Source organism: Mustela nivalis (genome assembly GCF_964662115.1).
Source record: "Mustela nivalis genome assembly, chromosome: 1".
NCBI lineage: Eukaryota > Metazoa > Chordata > Mammalia > Carnivora > Mustelidae > Mustela > Mustela nivalis.
This window is the reverse complement of record NC_139020.1, coordinates 78,549,216-78,564,382: the sequence shown is the minus strand read 5'-3', so window position 1 is coordinate 78,564,382 and position 15,167 is coordinate 78,549,216. Positions and strand designations below refer to the sequence as shown.

At 35.5% G+C, this 15,167-nt stretch overlaps 1 protein-coding gene and 1 long non-coding RNA gene across 9 annotated transcripts in view; one reads left to right on the top strand and one right to left on the bottom strand.

Annotated features, from left to right (window-relative positions):
- The window catches only part of LOC309871013, a 192,067-nt gene that overhangs the window by 146,827 nt on the left and 30,073 nt on the right, over positions 1-15,167 (bottom strand). The gene's annotated exons all lie outside the window — the stretch shown is intronic.
- The window catches only part of GPR149 (G protein-coupled receptor 149), a 62,605-nt gene that overhangs the window by 29,153 nt on the left and 18,285 nt on the right, over positions 1-15,167 (top strand). Inside the window, exon 4 of one of the 3 annotated variants that reach the window (XM_082743353.1) lies at positions 11,746-11,878. The exons of the other annotated variants lie outside the window; for them this stretch is intronic. Coding sequence (XP_082599479.1) covers positions 11,746-11,878 — 133 coding nt within the window. The remainder of the gene's footprint in view (positions 1-11,745; positions 11,879-15,167) is intronic. 3 annotated transcript variants of the gene reach the window in all.

Genomic DNA, 15,167 nt, shown 5'->3' with positions numbered 1-15,167 from the left:
TTTGGAGATATTTTATTGAGAATATGTTCAAGAATATGTCTTACTTAAATATGATCAAGAATATATTCTTCTTGAATACATTAAATTCTACTTACAAAAAAATTCTTCAAGAATATACTCATAAGAAAACTTAAAGACCCATATGACCCTCAGCATTTAATGAATTGAATGATATTTAAAGTACAGCTAGAATAAAATTTCTTAATGAATACATTCAAGAGGACTATTTCTCAGGATCAGCACTTGGTAATTGCTACTTTTGACAAATTGATCTTTTTTTTTTTAAAGATTTTATTTATCCATTTGACAGACAGAGATCACAAGTAGGCAGAGAGGCAGGCAGAGAGAGAGAGGGGAGGAAGCAGGCTCCCTGCAGAGCAGAGAGCCCGACACGGGGCTCAATCCCAGGACCCCGGGATCGTGACCTGAGCCGAAGGCAGAGGCCCTAATCCCCTGAGCCACCCAGGCGCCCCGACAAATTGATCTTTTAATTGGCTTTCTGCAAAATGATTTTGGCAAAAAGATATGGAGTGTCCTGGTGCTATGTTGGTGTTTCCATAGGCAGATCTCCTATTCCAATGATCAGCCTTCCTGAATTTCAGAGTATTTTCTACACCACCTACTCCTGGCTAAGCTCTGCTACATATGGCCCCTAGAATTGCCCGGAGAATGTCGCTTATTGAAGTAGCTGGGCCTTACTCATGACTGAAAGGCCATTGTTATCATATCTTACCCAAAAGAAGCTATATAGTAGAGACTCAACTATTCCTACTCTTGTTCTACCTTATTGACAAATCTCAAAGCATAAAGGGGCCAGAGGCCTGTCTTCCTTTTCTAATACCCAGTTTTTAAATATTTCCTTATCTCTCATAATACCATAGTTATAAGAAACCTTGAAAACCTGCAGGGAAATAGATTATCTCCTTATGTTGAAAAAATCTTACTAGCTTTTAGCAGAATAACTTTTATTGGAAGATTTCTTATTGTTTAGAGTATAATAGAAGAAGTTGGGCAGCAAAATGGGCAATTTTAACATCAATTTGATTCATTTAGGTTGAGAATATTTCCCCTTACTCTCTAGTAAGAACAAATGCATATTCTTAAAAAGTTCATGCTAAGAAGTAATCACATCTTTTAAAAAAAGTATAACTAACTGGAATTCAAATAAAAACTTTAAAAAATAAATAAAAATGGTCATTCTCTTACCAAAATAAAACAGTGCATATCATCAAATTCAATTTTCAATGCTATGATTTAACATATGACTTCACTGCTTTTATGTAAATGGACTTCAAATCATCACCTTTATTTCTCCAATCAGATCTTACTAAGTTGTTAGGTTAGTTCCACACCATATATCTTAAAGTCTGTTTTATTTTGCAGCTCCCTACTCCCACCACCACCAAATATAATGACTTTATATTCAGTATCTTAAAGTAGTAGACATTTCTGGTATGGTAGGGGGCATTTCAAAATAATAATGGGTTATAAGAAAAACTAAACCCTAAGTATTTGGAGACCAACAGAACTGAATGAACTTGAAAATACAGCAATTTAAACAGTAAAACCTTATTTTGTTGGCACTCAAGAATAATGCTAGCTGGAAAAGCTCAGTTTCTCAAGTCTAAATGATATAGTGACTCCTGATCTGAAAGTCACGTGAAAAGCAAGTACTTGATGAGCAACATGAACACATCAATTTTTCAAATTTTTTTCTGTTAGGTCATGGCAGTGTGAATGAAAGAGATAAACTCACATGAATAGCCACAGGTATCAAAATCCAGTAACTGCACCTTGATTCTACAATAACCTTCTCTCAATGGCTTCCATGTTGTACTGAATATATATTAACCCAACAAAAAATAATCTCACTTATATCAGTCATGATATCACACTCAGCAGCCTTTTTGAGGTTTTATTTAGAGCAATGGTCCTTAAACTTGACTATACATTAGAATCACCTACGGATGCCTGGGTGGTTCAGTTGGTTGAGTGGCTGCCTTCGGCTCAGGTCATGATCCCAGTGTCCTGGAATGGAGTCCCATATCGGGCTCCTTGCTCGGTGGGGAGCCTGCTTCTCCCTCTGCCTCTGCCTGCTGCTCTGCCTGTACTTGCTCATTCTCTCTCTCTCTGACAAATAAATAAGTAAAATCTTAAAAAAAAAAAAAATCACCCAATGATTCTCAGTCCCCAACTAGACTAATTAAATCAAAATTTCTGAGTGTGGAATCCTGCTATTTATACCTTAAAAGTCTTCCTGAAGAGACTCTGGTGAATACCTAGACTTGAAAACTACTGGTTTAGGGCTAGTATCTGCTGGACCCCAAAAATACAACAACTGTAGAAATTTTCTTCCAAATTTTCCTGCTCCAGAGCTTAGTCATTGATTTTAATGTTCCTACTTTAAAATCCTGTATCTGATATTGACCTAGCTCAGATGTTGGATTTGGGTTTGCTTGAGACTTATTTGGACATACAGTCTAATAGCAAGGTGGTTAAGCTAATGGACTTAAAAAATAAAACTCTATATGAATAATTTAACCCATAAATGCTTTTATAGACTTGGATATTGGCAGCCTGGACTTAATTTACTTAGGCACAGCAAATTTGAGCTTGAAATAATGAATTTATGTTAACTATTAGGAATATTAAATTTGAAACATGTTAATTTCTTTTTTTTTTTACAATTTTATTTATTTATTTGACAGAGACACAGCGAGAGAAAGAACACAAGCAGGGGGAGTAGGAGAGGGAGAAGCAGGCTTCCCACGGAGCAGGAGTACAATGCAAGACTTGATCCCAGAACTCTGGGATCATGACCTGAGCTAAAGCCAGACACTTAATGAATGAGCCACCCAGGTGCCCCCAAAACATGTTAATTTCTAAAAGAAGGATGGAAAAAGAGAAATTGATCTGGGGAGGCATTAAAAGGATATTTGCAGAATAAAAGAGCCTATTTACTGAAGAACATAATGAAAGAGTGACCTCTATTTTTCTCAGCCATAGTAAGATTCTCATCAGTATAAATGTTTATTTCTATTTTTAATCTTTAATGAGCTATTATTTCAACATTTTAGTTAAATTAAATTTCAAAGAGAATCACAAAGTGCCTCAAGAAGATTCAGCAAATAAATTTGTCTTGGTTCTTTGAACAAACCTAATAATAATGAAGACAGTCATCTAGATAATAAAATCATTTCATTTATGAGTTAACTGATTATTTGTACCTTAGTATTTCCATATTGTGAGAGAAGCACTGTGTTTTCATATTTGATCTCTTACCAGTAAACTGAACATGGCATATTGTATCTACATATTGGGGTGAGAATAGAGGAGAGCACAATAATTATGACAAAGAATGTATCATAATAATCTCTTAATTTTTTTTCATGTAAAAGGGAATTTTAACAGAGCCTTAGATGAAATAATATTGTTTTGGTTTTTATTAATATACAGTGTTACATTAGTTTTAGGAGTACGACACTATTAAACAATTCTGTATATCTCTCAATGCTCATCAATCTACTTTATGTTTCATCCATCCTCCCACCCACCGTCCCCTCTGGCAGCCACCAGTTTGTTCTCTGTGTTTAAGAGTATATTTTCTCATTTTTCTTTTTCTTGGTTTGTTCATTTGTTTCTTAAATTCCACCAATGAGTGAAATCATATGGTATCTGTCTTTCTCTGACTTATTTCACTTAACATTACACTCCCTAGGTCCATCCATGTTGTTGCAAATGGGAAGATTTCACTCATTTTTATGGCTGAGTAATATTCTATTGTGTGTGTTTGTGCGTGTGTGTGTGTGTGTGTGTGTGTGTGTGTGTATCTACTTTATCTTTTCATCTATGGATGATCAATTGGGTTGCTTCCATATTTTGGCTAATCTAAATAATGCTCCAAAAACACAGAGGTACAAATACCTTTTCAATATATGGTTTTATTAATATCAATATTAATTAATGTTGTTTTACTTCAATAAATCACATAAATAATTTAATGTAATCACATAAATGTAAGAATGAAGAATATAAAAGCAGTTCCCTTGAAAAAAGGACAACTTTCCTTTTTATTTAATTTAATTTTGTTTTGTTCCCTATTTACATTAAATGACTGTGACAACAGAGGGGTTTGGGGGGAAATGGGCATCAGTTCAAATAGTAAAAAAATCTTCCCACCAAACAATAATTTAGCAATTAATTACTTGGGTTTCTTCAGTACAACTAAATGCATGCAGTTAACTCTCTGGAATTAGACTGCTTGAATAAAAGTTCAATTTCCTAGGAACTACACACCACTGATGATTACACGTTTCACCAATAATAAAACATATACACTTTACCAGAGGTCTCAGTAAAAAAAAAAAAAAAAAAAAAAAAAAAACCTAAACTAAATAGGGACACCTGGGTGGCTCACTCGGTTAAGTGGTTAAGGTTAAGGGTCTGCATTGGGCTCAGGTCATGATCTTCGGGTCCTGGAATCTAGCTCTGCATTGGGCTTCCTGCTCAGCAGAGAGTCTGACTCTCTCTCCGTCTCTGTCTGTCTCTCTCTCTCTCCCGTTCTGCCCCTCCCCACCACTTGTTCTCTCTCTCTCTCTCAATTAAATAAATAGAATCTTTTCTTTTTTAAAAAAAGAACTAACTAGTGTAAACTATATACCCAAACAAAAACATTTATATTCACTTACCACTTGTGCCTAATCTTTATTTCTTTGCTTTTTTTTTTTAAGATTTTATTTATTTATTTGAGACAGTGAGAAAGGGAACATAAGTAGGGGTAGTGACAGAGGGAAATGCAGGCTTCCCAGCAGAGGAGGGAGCCCAATGTGGGCCTTGATCCCAGGACCTTGGGATCATGACCTGAGCGGAAGGCAGACGCTTAATGACTGATCCACCCAGGCACCCTAATCTTTATTTTCTAAAAAATGTTAGAGGGTTAAAGAATGTTTTGCTTTTTGTCATTTTGTTGTTATTGTTGATTTTGTTGTTGGTAGATGGGGGTAGTAAATTGTGGTAGTAAACAGAAAACACACACACACACACCAGGATTGATTTTGTGTTTAAATCTTGTACTTTTTAAATGTAAACAGTGCTAAAAATAGCAGCACAAAAGGGAGAACAAGTTGGAGGTCTAATGTTCTGATTTCAAAACTTCCTATAAAGACACAGTATTCAAGATAGCTTGGTACTGACATAATGACAGACGTACAGATAAATGAAAAAGAATTAAGAGTCTAGGGGAAAAATTACATTAATGGGCAACTGATTTTTGATGAGAAGGTCAAACAAATCAATAGGTAAAGGATATAGACTATTCAAACAATGGTGCTCAAAATTAGATATCCATATGCAAAAAATAAACTACACCTTACTTGAGATCATAAAAGTTAACTCAAAATAGATCAAAGGTATAAATATAAGAATTAAAGCCACAAAATTTGTAGAACACACAAGATATAAATATTTATGACCTTGAGTTAATCAAAGAATTCTTAGATATGACACCAAAACAGAATTCATAAAAGGATAGATTGATAAAACTGAACATCAAAGTAAATAAATAAAGAACTTTAATTTATAAAAGTAGGTAAGTAAATAACTTTCATGCTTCAAAGGATACCATTAAGAAAATTAATAGATAGAAAAAAAAAAAAAAAAAGAAAATTAATAGATAGGCCACAGACTGGGAAAAAATATTTGCAAATCATACATCTGATAAAGGATTTGAATCCATAATATGTAAAGAATACTTGTTGCCTTGTGCATTTTTAGATACAGCTCCTTAAAACAGGAATGCCCTGTTCAATATACTGCTCTTTCCCTCCAGCTTTCCTAAGACAAACCATGAAATATGTGGACACATTATATGAATTTGCTCTCCATTTTTCCTAGATAACATTTGTTTGGTGTTAGTAATTGGGAAAAGTTATTAAAAACACATACAAACAATCTCAATGAACACATACATACACACATAGACATACACATACTTAAACACTGTTAGTTTTACTTCCTGAAAGAACTTTGCATTTTTATCCCAATAACTAATCTCTATACACATGGCTTCCTCCTGACCTGTATAATATATATAAGGAGGAGCAATCTGAGAAGAATTGATTTATAAAAGCACAAAGCTACTATCAAAGCACTTTTAGAAACTTTGTAACAGAGGAAATGAGTCTCTAAGAAAATTTAAGCTTAACTACACAACTTCTTTATAAACAATGAAAATACCATTATGGGTTTTGTGAGCAAAGCCTCTTCTAGCAACAAAAGGTTGAATTAAAGAGTAAACAATAAAAAAAAGAAAGGTTTTTACACTTTCCATAATCAGAGATATGAATATATACAAAATTCATAACTCATCTTTTACAATTTTTGTTTTGACTACCTGCCACTACAAGAGCAAATATAATTTGATTCATATTAACTTACAGATTAAGATCTGTTAAGCATTTTAAAAATTAACATTCTGGCACATCTATTCCTACGGTGAAAATAATGTCCTAGTTTCAAGTTGACAAAATAGCCTAAAGGTATTTTGTACAGGAATTTATACAGATTTAATACTGACAAAGATGTCCTGGGATGCGCTTTGATGATGGCATTAAATAGAGTTCAATGAGGAGAAAAAAACTTTGAAAAAGATGAAAGTCATGTGAAAAAATACAATATTTACACAATGTCATATTTTGTCATGGAACTATTGAAGACAAATGTTCTCAAAACATTTAAGGTTTTTTGAGGTAATGCTTCCTACTTAATACAAGTAAAATTGCATATTAACACAGATAGTGTGCCCTTACTAGGGAAAGGAAAGGAAGCAAGCAATATTAAAAAGCGACTCTTGGGTGAGCATTTGGATTAAAATTTCATATTCAATATTTCCTAAGGAGCACAGGATATTGGAATTTCTAGAAACAAACCTCTATCAGAAGCTGCTCTGCAGCTAGTTCTAACTATTTATCTTTAGACTGTATCACAACATGTAGACTTGGAAGGCTAGCCAGAGAGAACAAGGCTATTAAGTGGCTCTGCAAGAACATTCTGTTAGAAAGGATGGGTGGGTTGTTGGAAGTGCCAGTAAGTTTGCTCAGCCCATTCCAAGAGTGTGATGACTAAAACCTGCATCCCCAATGATGGTATCACAAAAGCAAGAGACCGGACCAACAGTCAGCCGCTTTTCAATCTTTTCCTACTTCCTAAGATTTGCCAAGAATAGTTTCACTTATTAAATCATGCCCCTGAGGTATATAAACTAATTCAAACAAATTTGACATGTCTGTGTTCCTCTCCTTTGGTATTTGACCAGATCTGGTTTGAGTCAAAACAACTCTTCTATTTCTGAGTATTGTGGAGGCCTATAGTCCTTGCCCCAAACACTTGCCATCTGGGGACTCCTGGAGAACGTTAAGACTTGTGTGAGCCACTTTAGATATGTGGTCAAGCTCTCAAAGAGCTCATCTCATACTGTTTTTTGCAGGGGGAAACATAATTTTTTAAAACTGATCAGGTAAAAACTCTAATTAGGAGATTTTCTGTAGCAGGTCCCCCCACCCCTGCACTCTTATATTAAACATAAATACTGAAACTGCTTCTTCCCTTTCCATTCATTCATTTGATAAGTATTTGTTTAGGGCCAAGTGCCAGGCATTGTCTTAGGCACTGAGAATGCAGCAATGAATAGACATCTACCTCTTTTCACGGCATATTATTGTTACTTAAAGTCCACACGTCATACTGACACAGCAGAGTTAAAGTAGATGCCTGAAAAAAGGAGTACTGAGGGAAGCAGGAAAGAATATGGAATTGTGGAACCAAGCTATGTATATTCTCTTTAGGCCTTTGGAAAACAAGAAGGTAGAAGGCAGGATGAACTTTATCTCTTGTTCTCATCATATCTATTCCTAAAACATAAAGTAATCATATTTCCTTGAACAGCAACAACAACAACAAAAATCTGATTACCACTTCTGACAAAGAGACATTCATGGCAAGAAAGGCTTTTTCAAACTAAAGCTGTCAGATAAAACCCAGCTATTTGATCAAAGCATTTGGCAATCAGTGTTGAAAGCTCATGGGCTTCTTTTAAAATGTTCCAGGGGCTTTTCACTGTGGCTTTCATCCACCACTGTCCTTGTATTGGGCCCTGAGAGGAGAGAGCATATATGTTCATCTTTGCATTGAGCCATTTGTGATGGCTTGATTCTCCACCTTGTATTCCCCACCTCTCCAGGCATCAACAAATTTTTCAGTCCTTAGCCTGCCTGACATCTTAGTAACATGTGACACTGTTGTACCTCCCTTCTTCTTCTTTTTTTTTTTTAATTTTTTATTTTTTATAAACATATATTTTTATCCCCAGGGGTACAGGTCTGTGAATCACCAGGTTTACACACTTCACAGCACTCACCAAAGCACATACCCTCTCCAATGTCCATAATCCCACCCCCTTCTCCCAAACCCCCTCCCCCCAGCAACCCTCAGTTTGTTTTGTGAGATTAAGAGTGGATGGGATTGGGAGGGAGACAAACCATATGTACCTCTCTTCTGCTCTTCCTTTGATTTCCATTACATTTTACATTTCTGATTATTCTCCTACCACTTTGGCTTACTCCCTGGACTCCTTTATGATCTCCCCTAACTCTGTCCATTCCCTAAATGTTTGTGTTCCTCAGGATCCTCTTCTCATTTCACACACTCTCCTGATTCAATTTCATCTCCAATATATACCCAAACATATACTCAAATATATATTCCAGGTCAAATCTTTCCTGAGCTTATGCCCCAATATCCAAACTCCTGCTGAATTTCTCTAGTTGGACACACCACAGGCACCTCAATTTTATCTTTCTTAACATTAAACTCCTGATCTTCTCCCGATCCCCCTATCCCATTCCTCTAAACTTGCTTCCCCTTTGTGTTCCCTCTCTCTGGAAATAACACCATCACTCAGATACTTGGTCAACATTCCTGACTCCTTTTTTTCTGTCACAATTCATATCAAATGAGTCACCAAATCCTATGTTCTAAATATGTCTTGCTACCCCATGTCTCACCATTGCCACTGTCTTTCCCAATTTAAATCACCATTCTCTCTCAATGGCCTCTTTACTAGTTTTCCTGCCTCTGGGCTTGAACACTTCCAATCTACCTTACTCACTATAGTTTAGAATAAATTTGCAAAAATGTAATTTTCATCATACGGGAACCTGTTTAGAACACTTTGGTGGCTCCTTTTTCATTCAAATCAGGGTTGAAAATCCTTAATGTAGCCTAAGTGGTTGGTTCCTGTGGCTTCATTTCCTCTCAACCTCCTCTTGAAATCTTTGCTCTAGTCTTCCAGGTATTAATAATTTTACTTCCTTAATGATGCCATGCTTTTTTGCCCCCATCAGACCTTTGCACTCTCTATTCAAGTCCCTCTTAGAGGATTCTTCAAAGATTCTCTAGTACTGTGTATTATTAAGTGGTCTCATGTCAACGCTTTTCCAGTGGAATGTCTCTAAATAAGGCTGTATTCCTGCTGTGTGATTTCTTAATACTGACTGACCCCTGAGACAAGTATTCATACAGGTTATGTGGAACTTGAATATTGTATCTTTTGGAGGACACATCTTTTTTTTAAGTATACAAATTATGAATATAAATTAGGTATGAAAATGAATTTATATTTAGAACAAGAAAAGAAATTACAATAAATGTACTAGTGCCTTGGAGATTGAGGTATCTGTCTTTCTTCTGAGATCTCTTTAGGCTACTTCTCAGATACTTACCTAGAAATGCCTTCTGATGGCAGCTTGACTTACTCACCTCTCCAGAAGACTACAGCTTCCAACAATAATCAGCACTTAAGTTAGCGCATGCTTGTGAGTGGCTCTGGAATTTTTAGCTTCATGATAAATTTGTGTCTTCCTGTCTCCTGTTTTAATATTTTTAAGTGGTCTTTAGGTATTCCACTTAGTACAAATTTCTATTTGATTTTTTAGTTATAATTGGGAAATCAGAGAATATATGCATGTAGCAAGATATTTCTTAATGTCCTTTTCTGTTCTTTAAATTTTATTTATTTGTCAGAGAGAGAGAGAGAGAGCAAGCAGGCGGAGTGGCGGCTGAGAGAGATATGTAAGCTCTCTCCTGAGCAAGGAGCCCAATGTGGGACTCAATTCCAGAACCCTGGGATCACGACCTGAGCCAAAGGCAGCCACTTAACCAACTGAGCCACCTAGGAATCCCCTTAATGTCCTTTTCTTAATGTCTGTAAATTAACCAGGAAATTATTTATTCTGTGTGACACCATAGCTTCTAGTATCTTCCTAAGTCAATGATTCCCAAATCTGGTTATATAAAACCATCATCTGGAGAATCCTTTACAAATATAAATTCTTGGTTCCAGTTCTAAACTTACTGAATTAGAATCTCCCACGGAGAGGCCAAATATCTGTATTTTTAACAAGCTCTTCTGGTGATTCTTATGTGATCAGTTCAGCACCGATCTCTGAGCAGTATTTGAGAACAGCTGGTCCAAAGAACTGAGCAAGCTAGGTTGTAGGACTGATTCATTGAAGTGCACATAGTCTCAATCCATGGATTTAATTTTCTTCAAATATTTTTATAATATAAAGAATCACTGGATCTAAGAACCTGGATAGCCTATTGCAGATTCCTAGAATTGCCACTTTAGGACAGCAACTTGTTCTGAAATGTTCGTAATTACTGACAGACTGATAGGAAAGAGGAAGTAAAACACTATTCACTGCCCCAAATTAAAAAAAAAAAAAAAAAAAAAAGACTGGAGCATCACCAGTTTTCATCTTGTGAGGTTAAAACATCCATTTGTGTAAGTTGTTGTCCCACCCACTACACAAATAACTAACGTGATTTAAAACCAGGGGCCCCCAGGTGACTTAGTTAGTTGGATGTCTGCCCTTCGGCTCAGGTCATGATCCCAGGTCCAGGGATAGAGTCCCTCATTGGGCTCTCTGCTCAGCAGGGAGCCTGCTTCTCCCTCTGTCTCTGCTGTTCCCCCTGCTTGTGTTCTCTAGTGCTCGCTCGTTCTCCCTTTCTCACATAAATAAAGTCTTTAAAAAAAATTAAAATGAAAATCCAGAAAAAATTAGAAGTAAACATTTTAGTAATTCCATCAATTAAAAAACACTATCTTGCATGTTACAAACATGTCAATCTTATTAGGACAAGGACTTTTACCTATTCCTGATATTGTTTTACATATGTATATTACCCTCTCCCCAGAAACAAGAAAGACTAGCCAGATATGCTATTTTTACTTGCACTGGACTTACCTCCTCTGAAGTCAGGGGGTTAATTTCCAGAGTGTGCATATGGGTGATGTTCCATGCATAAATGCATCATTAATGTTCTCCTTTTTGGAGATCCAATGATATCACTAAGGTTTTTAGTTGATCTTTTCTAAAGAACCTTTGTAATAATGTTAGTATTTGCTGTGTGGGATGGGAAGATTTTGGAGACCTTGCCTTCTAAATCAGTCTTAGAAAACAATTTCCACATGTCATGTTCTATTGCTTTGTAAGTAGTGAGAAGAAAGAAAATTTAAGTGTGAGAAGAAAGAATAGAACAGTCTTTTTATACTCCTTTGAGTTTAAGGTTTGAAATTTTACTTTGTATTTCTTCAAAAGAGCAATGAGTTGCATTAGGTTTTGTCTTAAGAATAATGACTTTATTGTTTTTATAAAAATAACATGCTCACTATTTTTCAAATTCAAGCAAGTACAGAAAAGAAGAGAGAGGCAATTAACTTATAATCATACTACCCAGAAAGAACCACAGCTCTCTAGGCACATACACGGAGAGAAGTATAATGGATGGATACATGGATGGGAAGAAGGATGGAAGGAAGGTTGGTCATTTTATATCCCCAGTCCCTGGAATAGTGTCTGGCTCATATCAGGTACTCAATAAAAAATATAGCGAATAAATGGATTATATAATTTTTTTAGAGCCACACTGGCCAGATTAGAAACTCATATCTACTATTTAGTAACTGTTTGACCTTAAAAAAAGTACTGAGGGGCATCTGGGTGACTCAGTTGGTTGAGCATCCGACTCCTGATTTTGGCTCAGGTCATGATTTCACGGTCATCCGACTCCTGATTTTGGCTCAGGTCATGATTTCACGGTCATGAGATCAAACCCCAAGTTGAGCTCCACTATGTGTAGAAACTGCTTGAGATCCCCTCTTCCGCTCCCTCTGCCCCTCCCCCATGTGCATAGGCATGAGCTCTCACCCTCTAACATAAATCAATATTTTTAAAAAGATAAAGGTACTGAATACTTCAGTCAACTCATCTATAAAGTCAGGATGATAATAACACTAACCTCCACCAAGAACATTAAATAAAACTGGACTGTATGTTTGTTTGTATACACACATATGCAATGAGAAAACATACAATGTCTAGTAGAATTTGATGTCACTGCCTTGATTCATGCTAAAGTGCCACCAGTTTTACCCAAATGCTTTTGCAACATCAGTGAACATGTCAAAACAGTGAAAATATCAAAGCTTTAGTATTAGTATTACAATGAAAAATATCTTGACTATATAGAATTCCTCATTTTGAGAACTTCTGCTTCAAACCACCTCTTGGCAAAATGGAGTCTATAGCTAGAATTCTCAGCATATTTTCAAGTCCTTTTCTTCCTGTACAGCTGCTTATAGAAGTGTGTCATCATTTGTTTCTGTTTGTGATCACTATCTTCAGAAGCTTACACATGAGGCTGAGTCTTTTATTTGGCTGCTGCTTGAATCTGTGGCTCTACTATGATATGAAGATTTTATTATTAGATGAGATTCCGTGATTGGACTACATGCATTCTACTACCTTTATCCATAAGTACATTTAGGTTTTATAACTAATTAAAAACCACTGTTGTTTGTTGTTGTTGTTGTTGATGTTGTTTTACTATTAAGCTTGAGATTTCTCTTCCAGTGAATAGACTTTACCTCAATTGGGATTTAGTCAGGGGAGCAGAACCACTATGAGTGTTATGGAGTAAGAGACTTATTTAGAGTTGTGGGAAAGGTGGGGAAGTAAAGGTTTAGAAGAGAAGTTGGAGAGTCAGAGATGGGAGTTACCAATCAGTCATAGTTTGAGAAGCCAAGTATGTCTAGCCACCAATGTAGGAACAGGAAGGGGGAATCTGTGTAGAGGTCTATGAAAAACTGTTACCTATAAATAAACCACGACTTCAGTGAGTCCACAGCCAAGCACCTGGGGGTGAATGTGTGGCTCCTATTGGTCAACAGTGCCAGTAGTCAGGAAGAAAAGCTAGATGTGGAGCAGGGTGTGTATCTGCCTGTGAAGAGAGCTCCAGATTTGTTTCTACCTTCCAAATACTGAGCAAGTTCCTATCTTGGCCAATTCTAACCTGAAAGCATGTAAGGAAGGGGATTTTTGAAAAAGTAATTCTCAGCTTACTACACTCACAGAGCAAAAACCACCAGGGTCTAATGGCATGTATTGTCTTTTTTTAAAGGTATAAATATTAGCCTGACCAAACCCATATATTTATGTATATATAAACACACACACTCACACATACACAATTCTATGGTGTCTTTTACCTGTCTATAAACATTCAATAAATGTTTCCCATGATTGGATATTTAAATCAGAATTATATAAGTATTGTTAAACCCTCCTTACAGGTTTCTTTCTAAACATTGGTATATAAACTTCTTCATTTTCTTTCTTGTTATTTTATCTTCCTATAACAGACATTTTTATTGTACAGAGTGCATTGTGGCTTAAATTTCATACATTCTGAAAGCAAAGAACATGCTCCATCAGCAATGGTGCTTGATTGTTTTTTTTAAAAGAGGGTCTTTTAAAGGGCCTGGATCTGTAATTTCTTTTGGCAAGTTTTTAAAGTAAATTTTGTGATCTTAATTTCTTTCAGAAGAGCATCTCTACTTCCATAATTTTCAAGGAACAGAAGTGCTTTCTTTGAGGCTAACTGCCAAAACAGAGTCACAGAATATTGAAATGTAAAGAGACAAGAGATATTTTGGTGTTCATCTGCCCAACTACCCCTTTATATAATGAACTAAAAGCCTATAGTGAGTACACTATTTGTCTAGAGTCACACAGTTATTTATTAAGTGGCAGAACAAGTGCTGTATTTCAGGGTGTCCTGATGAGTCAGATGCTCTTTTAAAAAAACACATTTATTGAGGGATATTTTACATATCATATCATTCTTCCATTTCAGTATACAATTGAAAGATCTCTAGTAAATTTACAAAGTTGTGCAATCACCATAAATCGTTTTAGAATATTTTCATCACATCTGTTAGATCTCACATGCCTATTTACCCACAGTCTATCACCACTCCCTGTCCTAGGATACCTTTAATCTCTATCTACACATATTTGTTTTTTGTTGTTTGATTTTTACTATATTATGCTGTCTGATAAAAATATTTTTGTTTTCTATAGTTTTATGAATACCATCAACATGGATTCTAACACCTTTTCTAGAGTATAGTAATCTTACCAAAAACGCTGTATTTATCCTTTGAAACTGTCGTAAAAATGAAAACAGGTTTCTCTTTCCCGATTTAATTCTGGTCAATGAAATGTAAAAAAAATTTTTCATGCAACCATTTTTAGTAGGATATTTCTAATTGGCACCACGTCCATTTGAACAAATGCATATTAAGATAAGATAAACTTCTATTTCTTAGGATTCATTTATTCCTGGTAAAATTTCATTTTTTCTAAATAAAATCAATGTGTGCTTCCTTTCAAGCTTCAGTTTATTCTTTTTGTTAGAAAAACCAAGAGAATTGGAAACACATGGAAATAAATTTGGACATATCACCTCTGAGTTTAAATGTCATCATTAGAGATAGGAGATTTTAGTTTCTATTAGACTAGAGAATAGAAAAACCTATCCACTAATCCCAAGAGCAACAACATATTTAAATTCAAAATTCTCACAGGATTTCTTGTAGGCTGTGATGGTTGTACTCATAGGCTCAGATAAAGCCAAAAAGTATGAACTGAAAATATGAGAATACCAATTTCCATAAATAAAAAACAATGATACATTCATTTCAGAACCTTACATTAGGTCCATAAGATTAATGGATAATAAAGACTGATACTGAAACTTAATCATTT